The following is a 26,911-nucleotide window of genomic DNA, read 5'->3' as shown; positions in this document are numbered from 1 at the left end:
CCGCCTGCTCCTGGTGTCTCACAGCAAGGAGATGCCCAGGCCTGTGAAAGAGCTGGAGCAGCGAGAGGGGGCACCGGGTGCCAGCCCCTCTGATCGTTGCAACTCTGCAGGAAGGAAACGCTGCAAAGTGGATGTTATAAAAGTTGAAAGTCTTAATATATAGCAAAGCAAACTCGCTTTCCTTAATTTCAAGATACTGTTCTGCAGTATTCCATGTGAAATCAGATGGATTAGGGGAAAATAAAGGATGATAGGAAAACATGTTGCATAGATGGCAAGGTCTTCCGAATAAACCACCACAGTTGAACAAATTTTTAATTTAAACTTGAAGGAAATGATGGGGCAAGTTCAGGGACAGTCTCAAATGCACATTATCACCCCCTTCGATAAATGAGAAACTAATGTGAAAAATATATTTCAGAAGAAAAAACCAAAATGTTAGTTGATAAAATTTTCTAAGATAAAACTTCTAAAGATGTATCTCTAAAGGAGGGATTTTGCCCTTGTTTTCTTTATAAGGATTTATACTTATTTCTATCAAAGATGCTTACAAAGGAGGTTTCATCACATTTCCCCAATAATTTTCATTATGGCCTGAGAACTTTAGTCCCCTAGGAAATAATTTGGCTTCTGAATGCAACAAATGGTGTGCTTGTGAGCAGGCAAAACATGTGATCATTCATAAGAATGCTCAGCGTATTATAAACTTATTATGAAGGAAATTTCCTTCTTGTGAGACCAGATCTCTGTAGAAGACTGACATTCCTATGACCTCCGGTCTTCTCCTTTGTAAAAAAGAAAAGACGATTTACAATTTCACAAGTGTTTTAATATCAGTGACCTCATTCAATTCTATCAACACAGCTGGAAAGGAGTTAGGACATCTATTACTAAGAATGAGTAGTAAATGGTCCACTTTAAACAGTGCTTATCACTTACAGAAATGTGGGGAACTACTAGCAGCTAATCTAGTTGAAGAGTATATTCTTTCAAGACTTGTGCACAAATGTCCATAGCAACTTCATTTGTAATAGCCAAGAACAGAAAACAATCAAAATATCCCTCAACAGGGCAATGGATGGTTGTAGTGTATTCTTAGTCTAGACTTCTCAACAAAGGAATGAGCTATTGGAATACACAGCATGAGTATCTCTTAAAATAACTATGTTGTATGAAAGAAACCAGATGAAAGTGCATTAGGATTTCATTTATATTAAATTCTAGAAAGTGCAAACTAACCTAGGAATGGAAAAACAGACTAATAGTCACTTTAAAAAGGGTGAGGCAGAGAGGGAAGTTCCTAAAGGATCCCTCAGGGGCAGGGTAAATCTCTGGGAGTGAATAGTCCCTATCTCAACTGTGAAAATGGACTCATGAGTGTATTACCAAACAGTATAGCTTTAATACGTCCAGCTTATTTATGTAATTATACCTTATTCAAGCAAATTTTTTAAATTAGCAAGACTCGAGACTTAGCCCAGGCTCCTGGCCTCTTCTGATCTTCATGGATTACAAATTACTGCTGAAGACAAGCAAGAGTCAGGCCCTGGGGTGACATCTGGTTGGTAGAGCAGAGCAGCTGTAGTTACAGTTATGGACCCTTCCTGGCCTCCACAGACAGAAAGGAGTAGTACGTCTGCAGAGCAAGCATTTCAGTCATGTTACATCAGAGGCTGAACGTCAGACAGATTCAGAAACAAATGCCACTAATCCCATCATGTGGGTAAAGCTTGATCAGCAACTACCACTTGAAATATAAAGAGAGAAAGTTGAACATAGCTTATCAAGTAAACCCACAAATATGTCCAGATGTATCCATCAGTTCAGGGACCAGAGGGCCTTTTCTCAGGAACAAGTAGATTGTGGCATGGCAAAATGAGCTCTGGCTTGAGGGCATGTAGTCCAGGGTTGGAACCCTACATCTGTCATTTTGCGGGAGATAGTGTCTCTCTCTCCATGCCTGCTCTTATGTCTGTGAGACAGAGCTTGCATTCCTGAAATGATCACACTCCTGAAATGACTGCGTGGTGCAGTCCACCCTCTTAGGGAACAGGTTTTTCTTTCAAGCTGTCCCTCATAGTAAATGGGACAGATTCCTCAGTTTACTAATTAAAGCAGTTGAAAAAAATATCAGTCAACAAAACTGATAATTCTAGGGGCTGATTCAGATAAATTGCCTAAAGGAATAAGCCAATCATTAAATGCCATCCCAGAGATGAAAATACAAATACAAAAATGTAAATATATAAATGCCAGAATACTCTTTAAAATCCTCCTGGCTACAGGATCACCGAAAATGTGTAGGATGTAGCTGTATAGGATATTTGCAGCCTTTTTAAAAAGTAATATGATGAAATCAATGAGTTTAGGGAGACCATAAATACATATGAAACTCTGGACTGAGAGTTCAGCCCTAATCCAAAGCATCATGCAATATGTACATCTTGAGATTCATATGGCTCTCAAAATTTCCATCCAAATTCTAATGGTGGTTTATGTTTACTTCAAAACTCTGGGCAAACATAAGAGATGATTCAAGGAGAGGTTTTTTTGTAGATGAAATAATTCAATGGCTGTCTCAAAAAATGTCACAAAAATTCTTTCTCCCTTGCATGCTTCCATTGTGTGTGATGAAATGAAGACCAAAGAAAGAAAAAGATGGGTAATTTGGACTTTTTTTTAATTTTTGGAATACAGTATGTTTTCCTTCACAAATTTATATGCTGAGTTTATACAAATAATTTTTACATTTACTGTCTGGATAAGCCAATAAGTTTTTAATGATTTCTTATTTAATTGGAAGTAATTGGTTAGTTAGTCATGAGGGTAACTCTCCATTCCAAATCACTATGTGAGATAAGCAAATAAACACTGACTTAATCAGCTGAAAAGGATTCTATTAAGCTCAATATCTAATTAGAAAAAAAAAACATGAAGACACATGTCTCTGATCCAAAGCATATTTAACTAATTCTTTTTTTTTTTGTTTTGTTTTGTTTTTTTGGGTTTTTCTCCGGTACCGGGAACCAAACTCACGGCCTTGCACTTGCCAGGCAGGTGCTTTTGCCGCTGAGCTAAGTCCCCAGCCCTAACTAATTCTTAAATGTTGTTTGTAATGGGAGGTTGTCTGTCTGATTACATCACAGTCATGCAACCGATCTAAGTTTACAATAAAACAGAGAAACTGATTTGCTCCTGGTGCCAAGGTCATCAGTCTGAGTTGGGAAAAGGGCCCACTACGCCTTGGCAAGCTGTGTCATGTGAATCAGCGTTGGCTCCTGTGACTGACTAGTGAGATAATTAACTGTAGGCTGACTGATCGTGTGGTCTGAAGAGCGGCCAAGAACACACCTTATCAGTTCCTGTGGCCTTTAAAACACTTCTGCACCCTTCTTTGCAGATTTATGGCAGGAACCAAAAGTAAAACCTGATTCTTTTGAAAACAGAACTGTAGAAAATCTTTTTCATTTCCATATAGGAAATGGCACTGTATCAATAAATATGACAATAAATCCGGTTAATCATGGACTTCCTTCCTTCCTCTTTTCGCACTTCTCCCTTGTTATTTTTTCCTTCTGAATATTTTATTTAGAGAATTTTTTTAATTTAAAAAAATACTTCATGGGAAGAAAAATGGCCCTAAGAACTGAAGCTTTGACTTGTGACAGCATGCATGGCCTATTGTTTCATGCTATATACTCATTGCTTTTTCATAGACCTTAGTAAAGGAGGCTGTTGGTGCAGGAAAGGATAGCATCCTTCTTCCTGATTGGTACTGCATGACTTTTAAGACCTCCAAAAATGTTGGTCAGTTGCATTGGACAATTAACACTTTTCCTAAAAGACATGAATTAAAAATCTGTGGATTCACTTCATAATCTCTCTTCAAGCTAGACTTAACCCCTACATTCAAATTCTATTTCAGAACTAAAATATATGTCAATTCTTTTTCCACACTTCAATTTTCTGGTAAACATTGAAACATTGTGAGAGCCCACGAGAGGCGAGGCGGAGGCCGTCCTGCACACCTGCAGTGATGTAGTGGTTCTCACTAGCAGGCCGCACCAAGGCTTTGGGTGGAACGTGTCTCCCCCTGTCTGCAGGTCCAGCTCCATAGAGATGAGACTCGTGGCCATCTTTACGAGAGATGATGCAGAAGCAAGAAGCCCTGCAGGTGACCTCTTGTCTTTTGATTCCAACAAAATTGAAAGTGAAGTTGTCCACCAAGGAACAATGGAAGAGGACAAGCAAGCAGAAGTTGATCTCACAGCTATAGACTTCAAAAAACTGATCAGAAGAGTTCTGGAGGAAGAACAGTCTTTGGATGTGGGGACAGTTTGGTTCACTGACGGTTGGTGACTGCCTAGTTCCAAGTTTAAACAAATTCTGACAAGAGAGGCTAGGAAATGTGAATGTCTCAGAAACTGTCATTTAATTTAGGCCCTGTAAGGTCAATCATTGCTATGAGAGACACACCAAATATGATACTGTTTCTGTATGTCCTTTCTCCTGCATCTTATTTGATGAGCCTTTGGTGATTACTTTGTACCAAGTGTCCTTCTAGAGGAATCCAAGGTTTTCAATTCACTCCAGGCCAGCCATGGTCAGCCAGAACAGCCTTTGAAGAGTGAGGAGCCCACGGATACTTCCATTCCCCTAGCATAACCTACCCTGAGCCCCTCACGTAGGAAATTAGGTTCTAACAGGAAACAGATGACAGTTCAAATTAGAATGCTTTGAAGACAATTTGATAAAGATGCTATTTATAAAAGTTTGTCTGTACCCAAAAGAAGAGTTCCCTAGGGCTAGAAGCAGAAAGACCTCATTGCTACCTCCAAACTTAAGCATTGCCTAATGACCCAAGCCATCCCTAAGACAAAAAGCAAGGAGCCACTGATACAATCTGTATAAGTCAACCTCCAGAAACAGAATTTAACTGAGGGAGGAAAGGAGAATGGATATAAAGTGATCAATAAGATAAGCAGACATATTCAGGATCGTGGAAGGTACCTGGAGGTACCCAGCAGCCTAGAGGTGCACAGCAGGTTCTGTGAACAGGACAATAGCTGAACACTGGAAATGCCATTTTAGCACAAATCTATTCTTTGCCAGGCCTGTTTTTCTGATTTAGCGATGTAGACGCTTAGCACTGGAAAACTTCATAAAGGTTTTGGGACAAGATGAAGGGGAGAAGAGCTCCAAGGTCAGAGAAGGTGGCCTTTAGCCTTGTCTCAGAGACTGACGGTCTGGGCTTGTCTCTTCCTGGAGTCTTCTAGGGTATTCTGAGAAGTAGACTTGAGGATAGAAGTCAAATTATGCAAATATGCTTTAATTCCCATTCTTAACACTACTACTTTGTTACAGGGAAGTAACTCCTGACTTGTTAGATGTGGCAAATTATGTCTCATGGCTCCAAAGAATGGGCTCGAAGATAAAGGAGGTTAAGAGTAGGAAAAGTTTATTAAGAGAAAGCTCCTGAGAGGCAGGAAACATCTGGAAAGTGGGTTTTTGCTGACACTCTTTGTATAGAGTGTTTATACAGTAAAGTCACATCACAGGTTACCTTCGGTAGAACTGCGATCAACCTGTACGTTAGCAAGTAGGTGCAGTCACTTAACCAATGTTAATCTAACACACAAGGTGCATCACCTGAGGGCACAGCACTGAAAGCAAAGGCATTTCTGGAAGGAGCAGGGGTGAGGCTCAGAGTGTCCTCATCATCCGTCTGCATTAGTTTCTCTGTGTTTATTACAGTGCTTAGGCTTATTGGACTGGATGGTGCTGGTTACAGCCCAGCTTTGAGTGGTCATTCTCTCCAGGTAGGCTTAGCTACTGTGTCTGCATCTTGGTCTTAATTTCTATCAACTTAGCCCTTGACCACAGGCCTGGTTTGCCTCGTCTCTGTTCTGACTCTGCTTGGGCCCAGGCCCTTTCTAACTGCCTGTCAATCTATAGCTAACTTGGCTACCTGCAGTAATTCCTCTCTTCAACAGCTTAATCATATTTTCATCCCAACTGGAGCAGCCAGTTAGTCTCACTGCTTCATCCAAATCTGTGAGAGTTAAATTGAACATCCCAAAAAAATCTACCTTTAATAATGGTTCTTTGTAAATATATGTTTACTATTTTACTATTTTAACTGACACGATAATAATAATTGTAAATGCCCATGAGGTGCAATGTGCTGATTTGATATGTGTCTATGCTATGAGTGATCAAATTAGGGTCCTCAGTGTCTGCATTGCTTCATTCTCACCACCAAACATGCAAGATACAGCCCTTGTGTCTGCCCTTCAATGCATCCTTCAGATTATTGGCCATTCATCTGTATGATACTGATTTCTAATGATCTGTTGCACTATCCCTTAAGCATTGGTTACTGTCATGCATTTTAACCCTGGTTGTTTTATTGATCCAAACACACACACAAAAATAAACACCCAAACCCTGTGATTTTACCCCACAGACATTGTTGGGTCCTCGCCAGTCTCTGGAACAGACATAGGGCTGCATCCGCCCCTGACCAGCTTCACAAAGGTAAAATCAGTTGCGGTCCTGCTGTTCCAGTGGGAGCAAAGGCCCCGAAACTGCCATCAATGCACCAGCTTAAGGGCTGAATAGAGAAAAATCCCCTTTGCAATGTTAATTATCACTCTTCTCTGTTTACAAGCTGTACTTGGTTAACCTACTTCCAATAATGATATTAATACAATATAACTCGACTTGCATTTCAAATATCCCAAAATTCAAAGTTTCCTTGAATTTAGTTAGACCTTCATTATAATTAGAGTCAGATAGTGCTTCCTTTTTTCATAAAAGCAAGTTTTTATGAACTAAAAGAATGAAGCAGAATGTATCATTTAACTTTGACTTTCAGAAATAAACATAAATACAAAAATACCTTATAAATTTACTTTTAAGGTCTTGCTACATAACTATCGATTTATTTATTCATTTGAAATGGGAAATATGAAATAATATCTTAGAAATTAAAAATAATAAATGCAGTGGAGATTTTTGTTTTTAATTTAAAGCTATGTTTACTTAACTTATGTCAGAAGGTGTCATGGAGTTTCCTAAGTGTGAAGTGTTGACTAAACTCTCCTCCCTTGAAATGGAAGAATTCCCAAATCAAAGCACAACTGATACAGTCTGGAGCATTTTAGCTTTTAGGCACATTTGGCTAGCCAAGAAGCAATGTGTCATATGTATCCACACAGGTATCCTTTCATGACATATTTTTAAATCAGAAGTTTCCTCCATGGTAAATTCACTCCAACTCTAAAATGATTTGCTTAAAAATAAATGCAGTTGTTTTAAATATAGATCCATTTTCATGTGGAGAAATGTCCCTTGTCAATTTCTGACTCTCCAAATTCCTTCCATAGGTGTCCACTTTTAGTCCAGCACCTGCTCTTAGTGAACCCACGTTTGGGGCCGTGGGCAGCGAAGGTCCTGGTCTACTGGGTAAGTCTCTTCCCATGCAGTCAATGGTAGATGACATGGTCTCTTTAAGTTGCTCACTTATATCTTATTAGTACGAGTCTGCAGTACGTAACGATTACGTTCACCATGGGGAGTGGGCACATGACCAACGCATCTTAACTCTTTCTGTTCCCCACCTTCTTCCTTCCCTCCACCTCAAGACCCCTTCTGCCTCCCTTTCCCATTTGTAAAAGATCTATCTCCCTTTCTTCAATTGTCTTTTACTTTTCTCTTTAAATTACGTATACTTTGGGTTTCTCCTCTAAGGAAGTTATGCAACAGTTAAGCCTGTGTACTGATCTATTTCACATAACATTATGTTCTCAAGGTGCATCCACATTCCTATATGTGACTCAAGTTTATCCTCTTCATGGCACAGTAGTACTCTAGTGTGCCTGACACATTTTCTCTGTCAGTCCCACTAAACAATGTTCTCCTTGCGGAATCCCACTGCGACTGTCCTCAAAGACAAGTGACAAAGTCACCCTCCTCCCAGGAGAAGGTTGCTCACACCAGCATTTCCAACAGAAGAGCTGTGCATGGATGAGCAGGCCCCCTCTGAGGAGGAGAACACTGCCAGGTCCTTCCCTCAGTCCTCCTGAAGCCCTATATTGAGGACCATGGCCTCTTCCTCACGAGTCTGGTAAAGGAAGTTGAAATCACAACAGCACCACCTGCTGCCCACCCAGAGCAGCCGGGTGTCTGGGACACGGCAGGTTCTAAGACCCAGATCTGTGGCACAGGCTGCGGCCATGGGGACTGGGCCTTTGCCCTCCAATTACAGTCCCTTCCCAAGGAAGGCTGGCTGGTGGTGCCATCTGTCCCACTCCCGTGTTTCATTAGTGTTGTTCCCTCTTTGGCCATTGACAGGAAAGGCAGTAAACACCGAGGTCCCCCGACCCACCTTTGAGTTTCCAAACAAGCTATACTTTGGGGCAATAGGATCAAACCCTCTCAGTCAAAAAGGCATCTTCAGTGAGGCATAAACATCATGCAGGAGAGGGAGGCGGCTAAAATTCCCGTGGAAGAGACTTTTCAATACAAGAAGTAGCTGATTTCGTGGCTCCAAGAGCCAACTCTCCTTATAACTTTTTGAAGGCCTCCAGTGGAACTACAAGTAACAATATCTTTTAGGAAATCCAAGTTCCAGGACACAGGCTGGCAGGATCACACGTGATTCTAAGCGCAAGTGCCACTTCCCTGTGGCTGATAATTCACTGAAGCTGATCATTTTAGTAGAACTATTACTGTTTGCATTAGGGCACACTACAAAATTCTGCCTCAACTCTATTCTCCTTTGAACACTGTATGCAATTTTATAGAATACAAGGGTTTTCAGGGGTATATATATGTCATGACAGCAAACCCAGCTACACAAGTTGAATTTGACTTCTATGATTGCCGTAGAATAAACGTTAAAGACACAGCTATCTGTCATGCATTATATACTATTCTTACAGTTAATACCTACAAATGGTCACTGATATGTTTCCTAAAAATTGGACAGTTCTTCTGTGTGTGCTGCTGTATTTCTCAGCTGGTGCTGAAGATCCAATTTTCCACATGCTTCACCTCCCTGACACCGATGTGCGCTCAGCCAGGATTCCTGGCAAGAGCCTCAGTTCTTCCTCCTGCGGACCTCTGCACAGGGCTACTCGGGCTCCCACACTGCGTGACAGCTAAGCTGAAGGGATTATTATCCGAGTCACTGAACCAAAGCCATCATTCACATTGTCTCCACTTACTCATCACATATGATTTAATTGCCTCAACCTTTTTAAAAATACCCTTAAGGGGGCTGGGGATTTAGCTCAGCGGCAAAAGCACCTGCCTGGCATGCGCAAGGTCGTGAGTTCGGTTCCCGGTACCGGAGAAAAACCAAAAAAAAAAAAAAAATACCCTTAAGGCCTGGCTTGGTGGAGCACGCCTGTAATCTCAGCAGTGAAGAGGCTGAGGCGGGAGGATCAATGCAAGTTCCAGGCCATCCTGAGCTGGGTGGAGAAACCCTGTCTCACAAATACACACAAAAATTTTAATTAAGAAAGCAAAGATAAAAATACCCTGAAATCACAGCCACTTCTCTGTTTCACTATTCTATTTTTAAGAATAGTCTAGGATTCCCACCTTTGCCTATAACCACATGTTATAGCCCTGACGTTCCCAAAAGTCACCAGTGACTTCCTAGCTGATCAGCTGGTGGCATCATTCCCATCTCCACTTTATTTGACATTTTTGGCCTTTCCCTTCTTGAGAGTCTTTCTTCATTTAGCTTCCACATGGTGACCCCCTGGCTGTTATGCTCCCTGACTACTGCTTCTCAAGCTCCTGCACTGTTGGGTTCCTTGTAGATTTGGGGGGGGGTATGTTTATTACCATCCTACCTCATTTTTTAAAAGATTTGTAGTGCTTTACTGAAATTCATGCAGTACAATATGGTTTATTGCAAAGAAGCAAAAGAAAAAAGACAGTGGTGGAAGCACAACACTGTGACTGAACTAAAGGACTCCGAATAGCTCACTTTGAAATGATTGATTTTAGGGTTGGGTATGTAGCTCTGTGGTAGGGCGCTTGCCTAGTATGCATGAAGGTCGCAGGGTTTGAACCTCAACGCTGCCCAAAAAGTAATAAATAAAATAAATATCTCATTTTATGTAGTGTTAGTTTCACCTCAATAAGTTTTTTTTAAGGAATTAGGTTTCTTCGGGGAAATTGTGTCTCAAATTACTGTCAAAAAGTTCTACAAGTTTGCTTTGTGTCATTCACAAACGTGGCTCTGAGCTTCCGAGCCGGCTGTGCAGGAAGGGAAACCCAGTCACAAAAGCTCGGTCTGCAGGCTCCGGGCCTGGAAAGCGCTCCGAGAAGGGACTCTGTGGGCCATTCCCATCGGGAGCGCGGGCTGGCGCCCGAGGAGCTGCTTCCGGCAGTACCGGTCTCCCCACAGCGGTGGAATGGAGGGGTCTGGTGCTTCCTCAGAGTCTCTCACTGCAGATGTGGCAAAGCCTACGGCAGCTTCCCAGGGGGCTAGTTTTGACAATGTGCCTCGTTCACTGATTGATTTAAGAGTAATAAGAGGGAATGGTTTTGCTGTATAACCTGCAGTAAACACTGTATTAGTAAAAATTATATCTTTCACTGAGCTTTTTATTAGTATTGAGAAGAGTTACGTTTGGTGACATAGACCTGGAGGGCAAATAGACTATGTTGCCAATTAAGGGCAGATCCATATGCTTTCATAATCAGCCCAGCCAGCTGGGAATAGAAATGACGTATCTAACCAGGTCTCCATCCCTATCCAGAAAAATTCCTAATGAAAAAGACATCCCATTCATCTGTAGAAATGAGCAGACAGAACAGCACTCTGGACAAGAACAAGGCTTCTGTCTCTCATAAAATAGTTCTAGGTCTCTCCAGGCATGGATAGAATGAGAAGTAGGGCTTCAAAGAGCTGCACCATGGTATTACTAAGATAATTTTAGTCTGGAAAATTTTTTTAAAGTTGGTGTCACCAGACGCCCACTAAACCATTAAAATTTCAGGAAAGCACTCATAGAAATCTTTTAGCTTAAGCAGTTTAATTTAGTAGTTAATTCTCTAAGATACAGCACTTGCAAAATATGCCTCTGGAACACAAAGTGAATTGGCATGGTGTGTAGAACTGTAAGCTCTTCTGCTACTAGTATTTTTAGAACAATTGATCCCAAGTCATTCTTTCTTGCATAACCTGTTATCTGTTAAGATCACTCCTATTTTACAAAAAGCAGAGTTATAAACCTATAGAAGAAATTCAACCTTCTGTACCCCACACAAGCTTCCATCTCATTCAAAATTGTATCATATCTTTAGGGTAGGAATTATTGTGGCCTGGTTTAGCTGTGTAGGGGCCCAGTACATTTCTGTTTCCTCTCATTAGAATGATCATCTGATGTATCCAGAGAAGGTCTTTGGTGTATTCTTGTCCAAATTACAGATTTCAATTACAAGTTACTCCATGTAAAATGTAATCTAGGACTTTTAATACCTTGCACTATTTTAAGTGAAGAAGCATACTTTAGGCAGAGATATTCTATCCTGGACATTATCTTGTATTTTATTTCTTACCTAGGTAACATGTTAACATCAGCACATATTTCCAACTTTTCTGAATCTCATCTCAGTCTTTGACTTTCTTAAAAACAATCAGTAAGGGGCTGGGGATTTAGCTCAGCGGCAAAGCGCCTGCCTGGCAAGCACAAGGTCGTGAGTTCGGTTCCTGATACCAGAGAAAAACCAAAAGAAAAAAAAAAGAATCAGTAAGATGAGCTAAGTCAAAAGACTCAATACAGAACCTATCTGCTGATGGTGCTCGAGGCCAAGGGCCACGGTCTCTTTCTGTTGCTTGCTGTATCCACAGAGGCCAGGCTGATGCGTGACGTGAACTAGACGGGAAATTGATATATGCTAAATGAATGAGTGCATATCTTATTGCCTCCATGAAAGTCAGAACTGAGGCAAATAATCTATTTTCCTTTTTAGTCTGTACACGAATGAGCTCAGAGCCAGATCAATGGCCCACAAACCATGTCCTGCTGTCAGGCCTAGTCCCACTCTCCACTGCCAAAATGTGTCAGTCACTGCCATACTTTTGCCCCCTTGTGCAGGTAGCTTCTCTCCTGCCCCCAAAACCAAACCTGATGACCTCTAGCTCACACTGTCTGTGTCAAGCAGCTGGACTCCTCCTCTGCTCCCAGGAAAGGTTCATAAATGCCATCTGAACCTCGTTCTACCACAGAAAGTTACATCTACCTCTATCAAGCATTTACCACTCAGTATGAAATCGCTGCTGTGTGTGCCTGGGATCTCTCCCAGAATGAATTCCTGGAGCAAAAGGATATGCTCTTGTTCCCTTTTTGAAACTCCTGTGTCAAGCACAGGGTCTGCCATGAGGCTGTGGCTCCCTGCCTCTGTCACGGCACTCATGCTGGGCCTCCCAGGGCTCTCAGACAGTAAACCCTCCCCGTGTGAGCTGCATGAGGAGGGCCGAGTCCCTTACTGAAACACTCTTGTCAAAATGAGAATCCTGAAGAACTTTCATCAGCTTGCCTCACATGTTAGAAATTCATCAGCTTGCCTCACATGTTAGAAATTCTACCACCCTGATTAATGTAAATGTAGGCACAAAGTGAAACAAGTCTGCAATAAGCCACTCTCTTAGCCAAAAAATTTACATGTCCTAACTTTCAATCAGGAAGGCCTAACAAAGATGTCGTTTAAATTGCTCCACTTTAAAAATAAAAGGATAATAATAAGACTTAAAAAGATTTATAAGAAAAACTCAGTTAGCCTTTAGCCCTTATGGTCAATATTTTTCCTCTTTCTTCCTTACCAGAGAGGAAGATTTTCCAAGCATGAGTGTACTCTAAAATAATTTCTGAGGGCAAAAAAATAATAATAATAAGTCTGGGGGCTGGAAATGTAGTTCATTGTTACAGCATATGCACAGGGCCCTGGGTTTGATTCTGAGCACAAAAAAATTTTAAAAAATAAAAAGTTCTGAGAGGTCTGTATGGGAAATGTTATCCAAAGAAACCATAGCCATTCAGCAAAGATCTCTAACTACATACTATGCCCAGATAAAATCTTTATGTTGTTTAGAGAAAATGAAAAGTAAATTGAAATTCTTCCAACGCTTAAAATTTAGTACTTCTAGATTTAACATAGATACTGAGTAAAATGGTGCTATCCTTCCAGATTTCAATTTGGGAAGATTCAGGACTTACTATTAATCTTGGCGTTTCACAAAAATATCTTGTTCTGATTTTCTGCCCATCTCTCTGGCTGAATCTTTCTTTCTCTCCCCACCCCTTTCGGGAGGCTGACAGTCTGGATTTCAATGACTCTCCTTCATACTGTTCATAGCAGATATTTCCATGTATGGATGAACTTTACTGAGGTAATAAGGAAAGCGAGAAGCCACGTTGTAGCTCCACCCAGCAAGCAGCCTCGAGTTAAGCAACTGTCTCTTTCGCCTCCTCTAGAGGCCCCACTGGCCGCCGCTGCCTCTGTGGACCGTAGGTCATGGCGTGCTGCACCCAAGCTCTAGTCAACACTTCCAGGCTGTGCCCAACCCCCTCCTCAAGTTATGGCCCAACTGTTATGCAAAGCAGCACTCTGTTAACCTCTTCCAATATTCCAATTGCTGAATATTGACCACACATTTCTAAGATGAATTCTTCCACTTCTGTGGGCACAAAGCAGCCAGCAGCAGTCTAGTTAGAAATGATGAATTTCTATTCCTTGTGTACTGACACTCCCGGTGAACACTTTCACATGCATAGTCAGGAGAGACCACACACTGTGTCCTGGGCAGTTCGGCTCACCGGGACGCTGTTTCTGTATTATTCAGCTTTCCGTTGCTGGGCACAATACCCAACACCCACAGCTTACAGGAGGAGAGGTTTACTTGGCCCACAGCTTCAGGGCATGGTCAACAAGCTCCAAGACAGGAACCTATGGGGGAAGGGCAAGGTAAAGCAAAGATACCTATTCATGGTGGCAGGAAGCAGAGCCGGGGAGAGACGAAGGCACCAGGGAGGAAGGGACCCATGACAGGACATACCCTTCCACAGACACCTCCATGACCGACCCAGACACACTCAGAAAGTGTGCCCCAACAGTGTCCTAGGCAGCACCAGTGAAGCTGACCCTCCACCCTACCACCAGGGCCCGTGTGGATTCCAGGATCTCCGCAGGCCTCGGGTGGGGAATCCTCCTCCTGCGCCGAGAGGCTACCGAGGGAGTAAGAGGACAGTGAACTTCCTTCATGAGCTCCATCTCTCGGGGGCGCTGCGCTCATGAGCAGTTTTCTCATACAATTATTTGTGTTGCGTTTATTAGGACAGAGGATAAAACAAGGAGGGAAGCGGGCATAGTCCTTGCCTCCTATAGCTTGTGCTCCCCCAAAACAACACTTGAGATGAGAATTCAGTTGCAAGACATTTGTTTCAGAGGCAACCTCAGGAAACCCAGGAAGAGGAAGTAAGCAGAAAAGAAAAGTAAATCAAGTGACCAGTTACCTCTGTGACCCCAGAGCTCATTGGCAGTGTGCTGCTAAATGTTCAATGGCCAATCAGGAGAAGGGGCAAGGGGAGGAAGGAAAAGGGAGGAAGAGGAGGAAAAAGGAGAGCGAGAGACAGAGGAAAAGGAGGAGAGGAAGAGAAGGAGAAAGGAGAAAGAAAAGACAAGAAGAGAAGAGGAAAAAGAAGGAAAAGAGTGAAATATACATGCACAGAGTTTATTATAAAAATTTTTCTGAGACAATGTAGAAATTTACAAAAAATAAAATATATGACATTCTGTATGGTCAGTTTTGTACCCCTAGTTGGTTCTCCTCAGGAAGCAGTGTTTAAACTGCAGTCTGGACGACAGGAAGGCAGAAGTAGAAGCTGTGCGGAACGGTGCTTTGGGCAGGAGGGCAGCAGGGCTGGCGGCACTGCAGCGTGCTGAGGGAGGTGAAGGAAGCAGAGTGGTGAGAGGATTTAGAAGACCACGAAGCCTAGAAATGAGCAGCTTTAATGTGCCCTGGTGGGAAGCAGGGCAAGGGTGCAGGAAAGAGATGACCCTGCACATGGGACTTAAATAACTTCTCCTGGCCTCACTGTGGAGAACTGTCTGGAGATGGCAAATGCAAAGGCCCAAGAGAGAGGTCTTCACTGTTATTTAGACACGAGATGTTGGAAGACAAGATCTGACTGGTCAAACAGACTGGGTTGATTGATGTGAGTGTTATTTACAAGATTTTAAAAAAAGAACAGGATAGAGAATCCAAGGCCGGGATTCTGCGTGCTGCGCTGGCCTGAGGGATGCAGCACACCTGTCCCAGGCGCGGGGTGGGAAAGGGCAGCCTGTGTCCCCGTCTCCTCCAGGCCAGGGCGCTGGTCTGGGCCAGGGGTAGTGGGTGTCTCTTCCCTCTTCACAGTCATGTGACTCGTGAGCATACCATGGGAGACGCCAGCCTGTCCTGGTCCTCAGATTCTTGGACAGGATGTGAGGGCGATCTGGCTGCGACATCTGTCACCCCACTGATCGCCTGGGTTGATTCGGCTGATCTGGCTGGCCAGGCAGGTGTCCCCTTCCTCCCTCCATGCTCCATGTGCATCCCTCCCCAAGCTGCGTGCTCGGTCAAAGAGGACAACCGCCCCCAATAGAGAAGGACCGTCCCTCTGTCAAGGGCATATGAGTAGCTGCGCTCCCCTGCTAGCACCTCCAAACAAGCTGTCAAGGTCAGATTCTTGGACAGCATTGCTTCAATCATCCATCCAATTGTGTCAGTTCACATAAAGAGAAAGAAGCTGTGTATCCATTATAAGTGCTGCCTTTCATTAATCTTGCTACTAGTTGACAGAGAAGAGAAAACAAGAGGTCACTAAATTCAAAGACTCAATCATCCTTAGGACTCTATCACCAAGATCACTTTCAATCTTCAGAGCTCATGGGCTGTTTTATCTTCCTACATGTACCGGTTTAGTGATACTGTTCAGCAGTCCAGTGGTCTGGTTTGGTTTCTTTTTCATTCCATCTCAGTTTGGGTGTCCGTCATATTTTTTACTTTTGCTTTAGCATCTCCAGCCTGCGTCTTCTCACTTAGCCCTGCAGGTGTTAGCTGTGTTTGTAATCTACCGACCTGAACTGACCCGGGCCAGTAGCTCAGCTGGGCGGGCCGTGCAGTGTGTGCCAACAGGCGGAGCGCTGCGGGCCCTCGGATGACCCGGCAGCCAGCCACTGTCCTTCCCTGCACCTTCAGGGCACTGAGACCACTCGAATAAACCTGTCAGGATTAGTCCCTGTGTCACCCTCAGTGCTAAACAGCTCAGGTGACCAAGAGAACAGCTCTGTGTGAAGAAACCCTTAAATGCATGTGAAATTAAGCCACTATTTTAACAGGAATTTGGCCATGTTACTCAGTAATTACAGGTCAACAATTGAAAAAGTTTTCAGGAAAGAAAATGTACTACAAGACTTAAGTAAAACCACTTAAGAAAACAAACACTGCGTGGAAAAAATATTGAAGGGAATATATCACTGTGGATATGGGCTGTTTGTGTCCCCCAAAATTCATCCTAAATCTCCCACACGACGGCCTTTTGTAGGGAGGGGTGTTCGGAGGAGATTAGATGATGAGAGGTGGAAAAAACACTCTCCCGGTCCTCTCTTCCTCACTCTCTGAGTACGACTATCTGCAAATGGGGGCGGGTATCCTTACCAGACCTCAGATTGCCCGGGGCAGTACTCACCAGGCTCCGGAGGTATGAAAAATGCATTTCTGCTGTTTGAGCCGGGTGGTCTGTAGTGTGCCGTGAGGGTAGCTTATCAAGGGTGGACTCCCGTGGCCAGATAATAATACATGTTACATGTGTCTGTGATGTTTCCAAGGCCTTGGTTTGGGGGCCAATTAAAATTTCATGTTGGAGAACTCTTCATTACAATGATGCTGGAACTTCGGCGCACCTGCTTAGCAGTCTAGAGATCCAGCTCCCACTGGACCTGTACGTGCTTTCCCCCTGATTCCCTCATTCAGGACCTACACACAGGACATAGTGAACGATGAAGAGCCTGTGTACAAAAAGTGATGGCAGCCTAGGGAAGCTCATGTGGACTACCCATATGTCAGAAAAGAGGAAAGTCAAGGAAGAGCAGAGGTGTCAAAGAGGACATCACTGAGCTTGCAGTGGGCCCACAGGGGAGGGACGGGCTGAAGAGAAGGGAGAGGACCCTCCAAGGGAACAAGCTTCATGAGCAAACAGGCAAAGAGAGAGTGAGTTTTGGGAAAGATTGCAGAGAGCAAGAGGATGCATAGATGGATAGATGGACATCAAGCAGTTCTTGAAAAGTCAGGAAAAGGAGCTTGGTTTTTCAGAAAATAAAGGGGCTGATGAACATGAGTGTTGGTGTCTTGGTTACATTTTTCTCTCTGCTGGGACAAAATACCTGACGCCCAAAATTAAGGAAGGAAAGGTTTATTGCACTTACAGTTTGTGGAGGTTTCAATCCGTCCTAGGCATGATTATAAGGCAGAGTGGCACGTGGCAGAGGGCTGCATCTCAGGGCGGCAGCACAGCAAAGCTGCCACCACACACACTACGGCAGAATCCGGGAGGAATGGCCTCAAGCAGCTTCCTCCTCTCCCTTACATGTGCAAACTATCCACCCCAGGGCAGGTGTAGCTCTCACACCCATATTCAAATGCTAATAGCCTGCCCCAGGGCCGCAGGAGGCTTTGGGGGTACACACAGATATAAACCATAACAGTTGGGAAAGTTAGATATAAACCATAACAGTTGGGAAAAAGCGGACCATGGGAGATCATGTTCTGTCTTTGGTGTGAAGTTTTGGAGGCATGAGGGAGGGTGGAAGAAGTGAGGAAAGAAAAGATACAAGACAAATTACTTTTTAAAATGAAATAACCCAGGGGCTGCTTTGGATAGTATTGAACAGAGGATAAGGGTGGGTCAAAGGGGCAAATTGCCTCGAAGTTGAACACCCCGTGGTCACCTATGCTGTACCCAAGACAACAAGTTCCTCGCCACCTTGGAGTTGAAAACCTGATGGGACACAATGAACAACATCTTCTTTCTCTAAGAGAGATACAGACTTATTTTAAAGACTTGGCTCAAGTGATTGAGAGAAGTGGCAAATCCAAAACCTGCAGGACGCTTGGCAGGCTGAAGACACAAGGGTGCACTGCGGTTCAAGTTTAAGGGTCCTCTCCTGGCAGTGCCCGCTTCCTCCAGGGAGATTGGCTTCTCTCTGTTGACCCCTTAGCCTCATCAGGTGAGGCTCATCCACATTACAGAAGGTGAGTGGCCTTGCTCGAAGCCCACTGGCTTGAGTGTTAGTCTCATCTTAAAATTACTTTCACAGAAACATCTAGAGTAATTCCTTTCCAAATACCTGGTCACTGTGGCCTAGCCAAGATGACACATAAAATTAATCATCTACGTCTTGAATGAGCTCAACAGAGAAACACAGGCTACTTCATATACTCAGTCCGCATAAAAGGTGGAAAGCCAGGACTAGAACAGGCAGTCAACAATTCAACAGTTCATCTAGTTCAAAACGAAAGTGGATTTGGTTGGCAGCAGGCCCTTAGTCATAACAAATGGTGTGTTTGCCCTGGTCCTGAAAGGTAGTCAGTATCTGTGGACTTGGAAGGAGCCCATAGCAGAATAGAGGGCAGGAAATGTGCACTCCACAGTGGAATGAGAATAGAGAATTGGCCGGAGGAAAGCCATAGACAGGCCCAGGGGTAGCACAGGGTGGGGGGGTCAAGTGACATCTAACCCTGCCCACCGGCCTCCATCCCCCGCGCAGCACATCTCCAGGGACTGTAACGCAATGTGATCATAGCTACAAAGATTCTGCCTTGTGTCTGCTTATCTGGAGCCACGTGAACTGACATGAGAGTTAGGGTGGGCACCCAGTGTTTCTGCCCTCGTCACCCATTTTTAGAGAGTGGGAGGTTCCGATGGTGCAAATAGTTTGAGGCCAAAAAGTAAAATGAGGCTCTGTGAGAACATCAGGACTGCCTCCTTGTGCCCTGTGGAGAACTGCATTTATACAGGTGTACGGTATGAGAGCGTTTTAATCAAAGAAACAGCTCCCACATTGAGAAGTAACACGTTAGCAGTCCTAAGGTAGAAATAACAACAGGGTTTACAAACGGATTGAGAGACATCGACAGGAACTCATAAATAGTTTACTCTCTTTTCAAAGTTTTAACATGGTGGCACAGCATTTCTAACAGTGTCAGTAGGCTGTAAGCTGAATGCAATGGTCAGTTTACCAGTCAGGAGTCTACACGGACGACCACAGTACCTTCTGAGGTAGTAACTCCTCACAGCATCCACTGACTAGAGCCATCAAGGTCAGGAAACAAGACCTGTGCTCTAAATAGATCATGTTAGACTCCGAGAGAGGCCGCCATGCTTGGACCACTGAGTAAGCCAAAAATAAACACATCACAGGATTTGCAGTTTCTTCTACTTTACTTTTTCTTGCTTGGCAATGAATGAGAGAAAATAACAGCTCACCATGACTAGTTGGCAGGTTCTCTGTATTGTCAGGTTAAGCAAAATCCTTGCCAAAGCATGTGGATTAGCTTTATGCTATTTGGAATGTTAAAGCAAGTACTAATCCGCAAGATTTTAATAAAGACTTACTAAATATCAAACCAAAGCCGACATTTCCAGAACTTGGCAAACTCTCTCTTGCCCAGTGCACTGATGAAAACTTGGAGAAGAGATAAATGAGTGCATGCATTTTTATTTATAAGTTTGTTTTGAATAAGCAAATATTTATATTTATGTTTCTTTCAGTTTTTTGATAAAAAAATTCACATATTTAAAGTATACACCATGATTTTTTAATACAGTAAACTGATTACTCTTGGGTGCTAATTCACATCTCATCTCTTTACAGAGCTACCTTTTGTGTATGTGCGGTAGGAACACAAGATCTGCATATATTAGGAGTTTAAGAAAATTTATCTCTTTGGATTCTCAAACCAATCTTCATTCTACAAGATGGCAATTTTTCATTGATTTGGGGTTTTACATGAAAGCTTGCAATATTTTAGACAGGTTGTTTGTGACATTCTTGAATAGTGGTTCAGTAAATTTCTTCACTTTGGAAAGACAGAGCATCTCAGGAGTACTCAGCAAAATATGTGTATCTCCTCATAAGCACCCTATGGGTGTTGCCTTAGTTACTCTTCATGCTGAGATGAAATATGTGACACTCAAAGTTAAAGGAGGAAAGGTTTATTTAGCTCACACTTTGTAGAGGTTTCAGCCCGTAATCACCTGGCTCAAAGGCAGGGTGGCGGAGCCAAGGGACATCACACAGGAGAAACAGGTCTTGGCAGGAGGAAGGCAGCAAATTAGCAAGCAGCGAACGGTAACTTTCTACCCAAGCTATGCACCGTTATGACAGGCAGCACTCACAGCCAAGGTAGACCTTCCCGTTACCACACCCAGAACTACGCCAAACCAGTCCGTGGACTAAATTAGTGACCGCACGCCCTTGATCCCAACATCACACTTAATCCCAGCGTCACACTGTCTAGGTACGGGCACCTCTGGAAAGCTCCACCTTTTACCGCATGCGGCTTTGGGGGACTCCTAGACACAGGCCAAGACAGGTGTTAAATTTCATGTGAGCTACTTGTACATGATGCTTTAATGTATTTAACAAGCCCTGCAACAAATGTTGTAGCTGGGGGAACTGGGCAGTGGAGAGGGGGAGGAAGGCCAGAGGAAGGGGAGGAAGGCATGATAAAACTGCAATGTGGGAAATATTTCTTAGAGTCCTAGCATACAGAGGGCAGCAGAGGAGAGGTGGGGCAGGACCTTGGAAGCAGAGCCAGAGTGAGGGGCACCGAGCACAATCTCCAAAGTGAATGGAAAGGTCAAGGCTGGACCCCAAGGCCTCCTCCTCCTAAGCAGGGTTGGGCTGCACGTGGGTGATGCCCCAGGAGAATCAACACAAAGGATCACACGCCCTCAGGACCTGGGTGTGAAGGAGTATCTACCACCTCTGGGAAAGGAGAGAAGCAGAATGAATTTAAGGACGGAGTCTTGTCTGGCTTCCAGCTAGGAGAGAACCAAGCTGCTCCTGCACTGTGCACCTGGGACTCGCTGGCTCTCCTACGGGCTGTCCTCGTTATTCCTGCCTGGCTCGAAGGTGCTCAATGTCTCCATGGCTTCCCATGGAAAAAAGAATGAGAACATTCAAGTCAAAAGACCGCAGTGTTGGACTGAAGTCCAAAGACCCTCGCCGGTCTTCCCGGGCCTGGCAGAGGAAGAATGGTGGGCCCTTGCTGAGGGCTTGGCTAGTTCCATGCTGGGTGAGTCTGTTCCCAGTGAGATTTCTGCTGCAGTTGGCAAACAGGAGCTTTAGAGTCAAAGAAAAGCAGGAAACCAGCCCTGCAATCCCTAGGCCTTCACTGCCAGGCTGTTATGGGAAATAGCCCCTACTGTCTGGGATGGCTCCTTTGCGAACACCCTAAATTGCTGTCTAGAAATAACAGGGAAAATGATTTTGAGGAAACTTTCCTGATCAAAAAATACAGTGAATGCTGAACTTTTTTTTTCTTTTTTTTTTCTTTTTTAATGTGTTATAATAATCTCCCCCAAAATCCTCCCCTTCTTCAAGCACACTCAGTCCATCATTCTTGCCACTTTCTGAAGCACTTCTGAAAGTCCTCTTACCTACGTGTCTTTCATTGCATTATCATGGCTGCCTTGGTGTCCTGAAACAGTTTAAACTGTTAAAGTTTCATGGTCTTTTCAGGAAAGAGCCGGAAGTCACACAGTGCCAGATCCAGTAAACTAGGTGAATGAGGATGTTATTTGACAGAAGTTGCCATAAATGTTTTAAGTCAGTTCAGGACATCAAAGCAACCATGAAGAGATCCTCACAAAAGAGGAATTCCAGAACTGCTTCAGAAAGCGGCAAGAGTATCGAGGTGAAGGAAAGTCTTCTGAGAAGAATCGGTGGTGATTTGTCTTTTACTACAACACATTTTTGTAAATTTTTATTTAAACATTCACTGTATTTTTATCACACCTCATATATGTCAGTAGTCTCATTTCTGGAACAACTTGAACCATTGCTTTATTATATATGAAAAGTATGAAACCCTCTTGCTTCATTAGAATCATCCAAAGTTTTGTCGGTTTGCTTAATTTTTTAAGTTTGCAATTTTCACACACAAAATACTGTATTTTTCATTCCACTTCTTTTTCCATTCATGTCTGATGTTTTCTGCTTCCTCCTGTGTAGCACATGCAGGGCAGCAACCTCTTTGACCTCTTATGCGTTTTGACATCTTTTGCAGTGGTGCTCCCGGCCCTCAGTGTTGGTAATGCCTCTTCTTCACCAGGATATGTGATATTACAGGCTCTTCTCCGCCTCTCTGGGGTCATTTTCCTAACTTTGAATTTTCTCTGCAAGCTCATGAGGTATCTCATACAATATCTTTACAGGGGTTCCCATCTAATTCTGGGTCTTCAGAGACTTCCTCACCTGGACCCTGAATTTGATGGACCATGGTTTTCCCTGTAATAATAATAATCTTGAAGACTTTTGTCCACTGGGATTTTCTTCAACTCCTAAGAATCTTCCGATCGTGAGTCTCTTTAGGGGACTGCTGACCCTTTTTCCTGCTTCTCCTCTTACCCTGCTCTCAACACCCTCTCATGAATTTGTAACAGGAGCCCCCACGTCGGTGGAGATGAAGGTGTTGGGGGCAGGACACCGGCCTGGGTGTGGAGGTCGAGTGGCAGCCAGAATCTCAGTGGTTAAGATAATGCTAAACTGCAATATTTCAAATAATGGAAATCAGTACGAATAATTCATGAGGAAAAAAATCGCCGATGTTTAAGTAAAGACAGACCCTGGTTCAGGCACTGCACACCCCCACAGGCCTGTGCACCCAGAGCAGCCATCCCAGCTGCCTCGGCTGCAGCCTGCAAGGCCCTTCCTGTGGGGTTGTACCGGATGACACAAGTGCAAACAGATTGGGCAGCATGGGGCTTCAAAAGCATTCGCTTTTTTTTACTTTGGAGCTTGCATTAACTTTCCTGTGGGCTCAGAACACAGGCGGGTATTTTAATGTGTTCTCAGCAGCACACATTCCCGTCTTGCCTCAGGATCCGGGGATGGCTCGGCACAGGGGGAGCTAAGTCACCTCCCCAAACCCGCTTTCTCCCATCAGAGCCTGGTGCTAGCGGGTTGAGCTGGCCCAGATGTTACAGACGGACAGGGATATTTATGGGGATAACAAAAGCATTTGCCATGAGCCGCGAAAGTATTTAGATGAAAACATATCCATTTTTTCATGTATACACTGAAATACAATCGCTTTTCAGTGCAGTTCTTAAACCACTTTCTTTCTCTCTTCCCTAGTGACTCATCAGACTAAGGTTGCAGTCTGATTTGATCACACCCGTAGAACATCAGAAGCCTTGGTCCCTCCAGGTTAGCAGGGGACTCTGCCTCCTCACAGTGCTAGCTTTGTGCCCTAGCTCCTTGTCTCCACGTCTGCCACATCCTCCTGGGCCTGGGCCAGCATTCTGTAGTCCTTTCTGGTGGGTTAAGTTCTTCCTCAGTTAATCCACATCCACCAGAATCTAACCAGAGAAACTGTAAGCACCAAGCTGGCATTTTCCAGGTGAAAATCAGTCACACATCCACAGCTTTAAACTGCCATCCACAAGAAAGGGAACTCACATGAGGAAGGAATGTAATGCTCAGGTGGAGGCATGAAGAAACCCAGACAGGAGGGGAAGCCTCCAGAGATCAAAAAGAGCAGGACACCTCTGCCTCCCATGGGCTAGAGAGTCAACAGCAAGAAGGGGTGTCACCAGTGTCCAGGAACCAGGGGACCCACAGGAAGCCAAGAGCCCAGGACCCTCCCAAAGAGCCAAGAGCCCAGGAAGCCAAGAGCCCAGGACCCTCCCAACAGCCTCAGCCATAGACAAGTGACCACTGGACACACAAAGGGGCAAGGTGAGATAACCAAGGTCTCATACCGGCCAATCCCAGCTGGAAACCAGATTGTACAGAATCCTTTGAAAGATGATCAACAGGATCTGTTTCCCATCCCTCCACCCAAAACAGACAGAGCAAGGGAAGGGCAAGAATGCAGGAGGGAACCCAGAACCAGAACCAGAACCAGAACCAGATCAGCCCTGGCTCCATCACCAAGTAGCACCGTGGCCCTTCCAGTAACTTCACTGCACACTGGCTGAGAACACCTATAATTTCAGACCTCATTTCCAAGGTGGTAGCAGTCAAAACAGAAGGTCCTTATACTTCAAAATGGTCCCCTTATTATTTGAACTTAATGAAAAGTAAGAGAATTTCTCTCTAGGTATTACATAATCTAAAGTAGCTAAAGAATTGCTTATGTCCTGACAGAATTATCTCCTTGTGCACCCAAAGCTGTCAGCTTAAATAAGGCAATACATAGCACAGCCACTTGGAGTATTCCCATTTAGCGCCAACATCTTCTTCATGGAGTCGTCCATTTTTGCTGCCTTTGAATTGAAGCAGTTTCAACCTTTTTACGCTAACTCTTACCCATTTTCTTGTTTTCCTCCATCCCAGAGACATGCTCTAGAAGCATGACTGCACAGATGAACAAGTGGTTTCACGGGTAGAGGGGGATGAGCAGTGGAAGTAGATGGGCATGAATGTCAATGGTGGTGTTCTGGGTCTTCCATAGCTGGGCGTACCCCTCTTTCTCTGGGTGGTAGTGTGACGGATACAGTGCTACGTATGGTTGATGCACAGATGCGAAATGTGAACCTCCTCCGTGTAATATTGTATCTTCAAAACCACCATTGAGAAGTTGAACAGAAGGAGAAGAGATTTGCTCAGAAGGGTAGTCATCGGTAAGGTGTTCTTCACTGCAGATGAAAAAGAGTTGTTTGAAAGTATCTTCTTTATTCAGCTACTACATAATAAACTGCAGCCTGGGTCATTCGGATGTTCACATTCCCGATGCGCTCAGCCTTTGCAGAGCGCTGTAATTCCTCCCCCTGTAATACACCCTCGAACCCTACAAGGCTCCCTATGAAGTTGAGTGTTTTACAACTTAATGTTAATACATAATTAAGCTTTAATTTCTTCAAACACAGTTTATTTCCTTGAATGAAATCTTGTAAATTCATCAAAACCTTCTACAAAATAAAAGCAGATGAAATACCATGTTTTAGGTACAAATGTCAATATCAGGGACATGAAATTAATCAGGCATCTAAGACACTCAAGGCAGTTCACCCGCCTTCTTACGTTACTTGAAGATGAGTAATGCTTAGAAATCAGCATTTGAAATAGCTACAACTGGAACTACTAAGCTATCCCCCAAAAAGCTCATGTTTCTAAACTATCTTTTAAAAATGAAAACGTAGGACCAGAGTCTTGCCTTCTTCCCTGCTTCATACATAATGATTCTGTTTTAGTCACTATCTCGCTTGGATCAAATACACAAAACCAGTGAATGAAAGGAGGGAAAGTTTATTTTAGCTCACAGTTCATTGGGTTTGAGTCCATTCTCGGCTGGCTTCCAGGCAGGCCGGCATGGCCAAGGGCAGGGCAGAGGAGGCAGAAAGGGTGAAGGCAGGAAGAGGGATGTACACTGCTCCAGGCCACGCCCACGTTGACCGGTGTCCTCCCACCAGACCTCACCTCCCAACATCACACCCAGCTCTAAACTCACCAGTGGACCAGTCCTGTGCCTCACACTCGTGATCTGGTCACTCTGCAAAGCTCTACCTATGAATGCATGAGGTAAGGGGCCAAAATACAAATATGTTCTATAACTCGGCAAACGCCATTTAAAAATGTCATACCAGATCTCTTTTTATTGGGAATTTATATTCCATTAAGATTTAAGTAAAGAAAGGTGTTAACCAGCTTGGATTAACAACAACCTGGAAATTCAAACATGCTTTTTAACATATATTTGCTTTTTAACAAATTCTTTAGATTTATAGCAGAAAATGTGATTTGTTTCTCCCAAATGACATTCATTGATATAAAAAGCATTTTAAATGTCAAATGGGAGAATGTTTTTAAAGGAACTTCAATGTGATTGTGTTATGATTTCTTACTCTTCAAAGTACAAAGCTTCTGCCTAAAATTGAAAAGTTTTTGCATTTAATTAAATTCGTTCTAGAGCAGAGTTTTTCCCTTGTGGGCCTCACTAGACTTTGGCATTGAATATAAATATTTGTATGTCTCTCATTGACCCCAGTCTTTACTAGCAAAATCAAGAGGTAGCTGTGGCTAGAGCAGGCCCTACGAGGCTTAGAGGAAAAAGAAAACTTTCCCATTTGTGTTAGGAGCAGGTCAGCGCTAGCACTGCATCTTGGTGCTTCAGTCATGAAATTTTCCCATAACAAATTGTAAAACTGTTCCTCAGCTACTGATTGCAAACTTCCATGAATCAGCCCTCTGGAGGGCTTCTTAAAGCATTAATGCCTGAGACTGTGCATGTCTGGGTTGGGACAAATTTGCATTTCTGGCAAATTCACAGGGGCTGCTGATGTGGGGAATGGGACACCAGGATAATCACTACTTCACAGTAATAACTCACACTCGGGCTTTAATGTTGTTAAAGCTCTTTCATGCCTTTTTTTTTTTTTTTTTTTTTGATTCAGGGTCTCGCTCTGAAGTTTAGGCTGGTCTTGAGCTCACTTTGTAGCCCAGGTTGGTCTCGGATTCGCAATGCTCGATCCTCCTGCCTCAGCCTCCCAAGTGCTGGGATTACAGGCGTGCACCACCACGCCTGGCGTATGCCTTTTTATTTAACAAACTGGATTCTAATCCATCCTGTGAGATGCAGCAGAGAGCTACTCTTCCCTCCATTTTACAGACTGCAGGT

General features: G+C 43.7%; 1 protein-coding gene across 1 annotated transcript in view; it reads left to right on the top strand.

Annotated features, from left to right (window-relative positions):
- Nucleotides 1-26,911, top strand: part of Impg1 (interphotoreceptor matrix proteoglycan 1) — a 143,553-nt gene that overhangs the window by 67,397 nt on the left and 49,245 nt on the right. The window contains exons 8-15 of the mRNA XM_013505815.1: nt 2,642-2,662; nt 4,104-4,351; nt 5,755-5,819; nt 7,389-7,467; nt 10,221-10,408; nt 14,843-14,989; nt 21,202-21,364; nt 22,734-22,863. Of these exons, the coding sequence (XP_013361269.1) occupies nt 2,642-2,662; nt 4,104-4,351; nt 5,755-5,819; nt 7,389-7,467; nt 10,221-10,408; nt 14,843-14,989; nt 21,202-21,364; nt 22,734-22,863 (1,041 nt within the window). The remainder of the gene's footprint in view (nt 1-2,641; nt 2,663-4,103; nt 4,352-5,754; nt 5,820-7,388; nt 7,468-10,220; nt 10,409-14,842; nt 14,990-21,201; nt 21,365-22,733; nt 22,864-26,911) is intronic.

The sequence above is a fragment of the Chinchilla lanigera genome, unplaced genomic scaffold (assembly GCF_000276665.1).
Source record: "Chinchilla lanigera isolate Chin_1 unplaced genomic scaffold, ChiLan1.0 scaffold00101, whole genome shotgun sequence".
NCBI lineage: Eukaryota > Metazoa > Chordata > Mammalia > Rodentia > Chinchillidae > Chinchilla > Chinchilla lanigera.
Note: the sequence above shows the minus strand (reverse complement) of the source record. Positions and strands in the feature narration are given on the sequence as shown.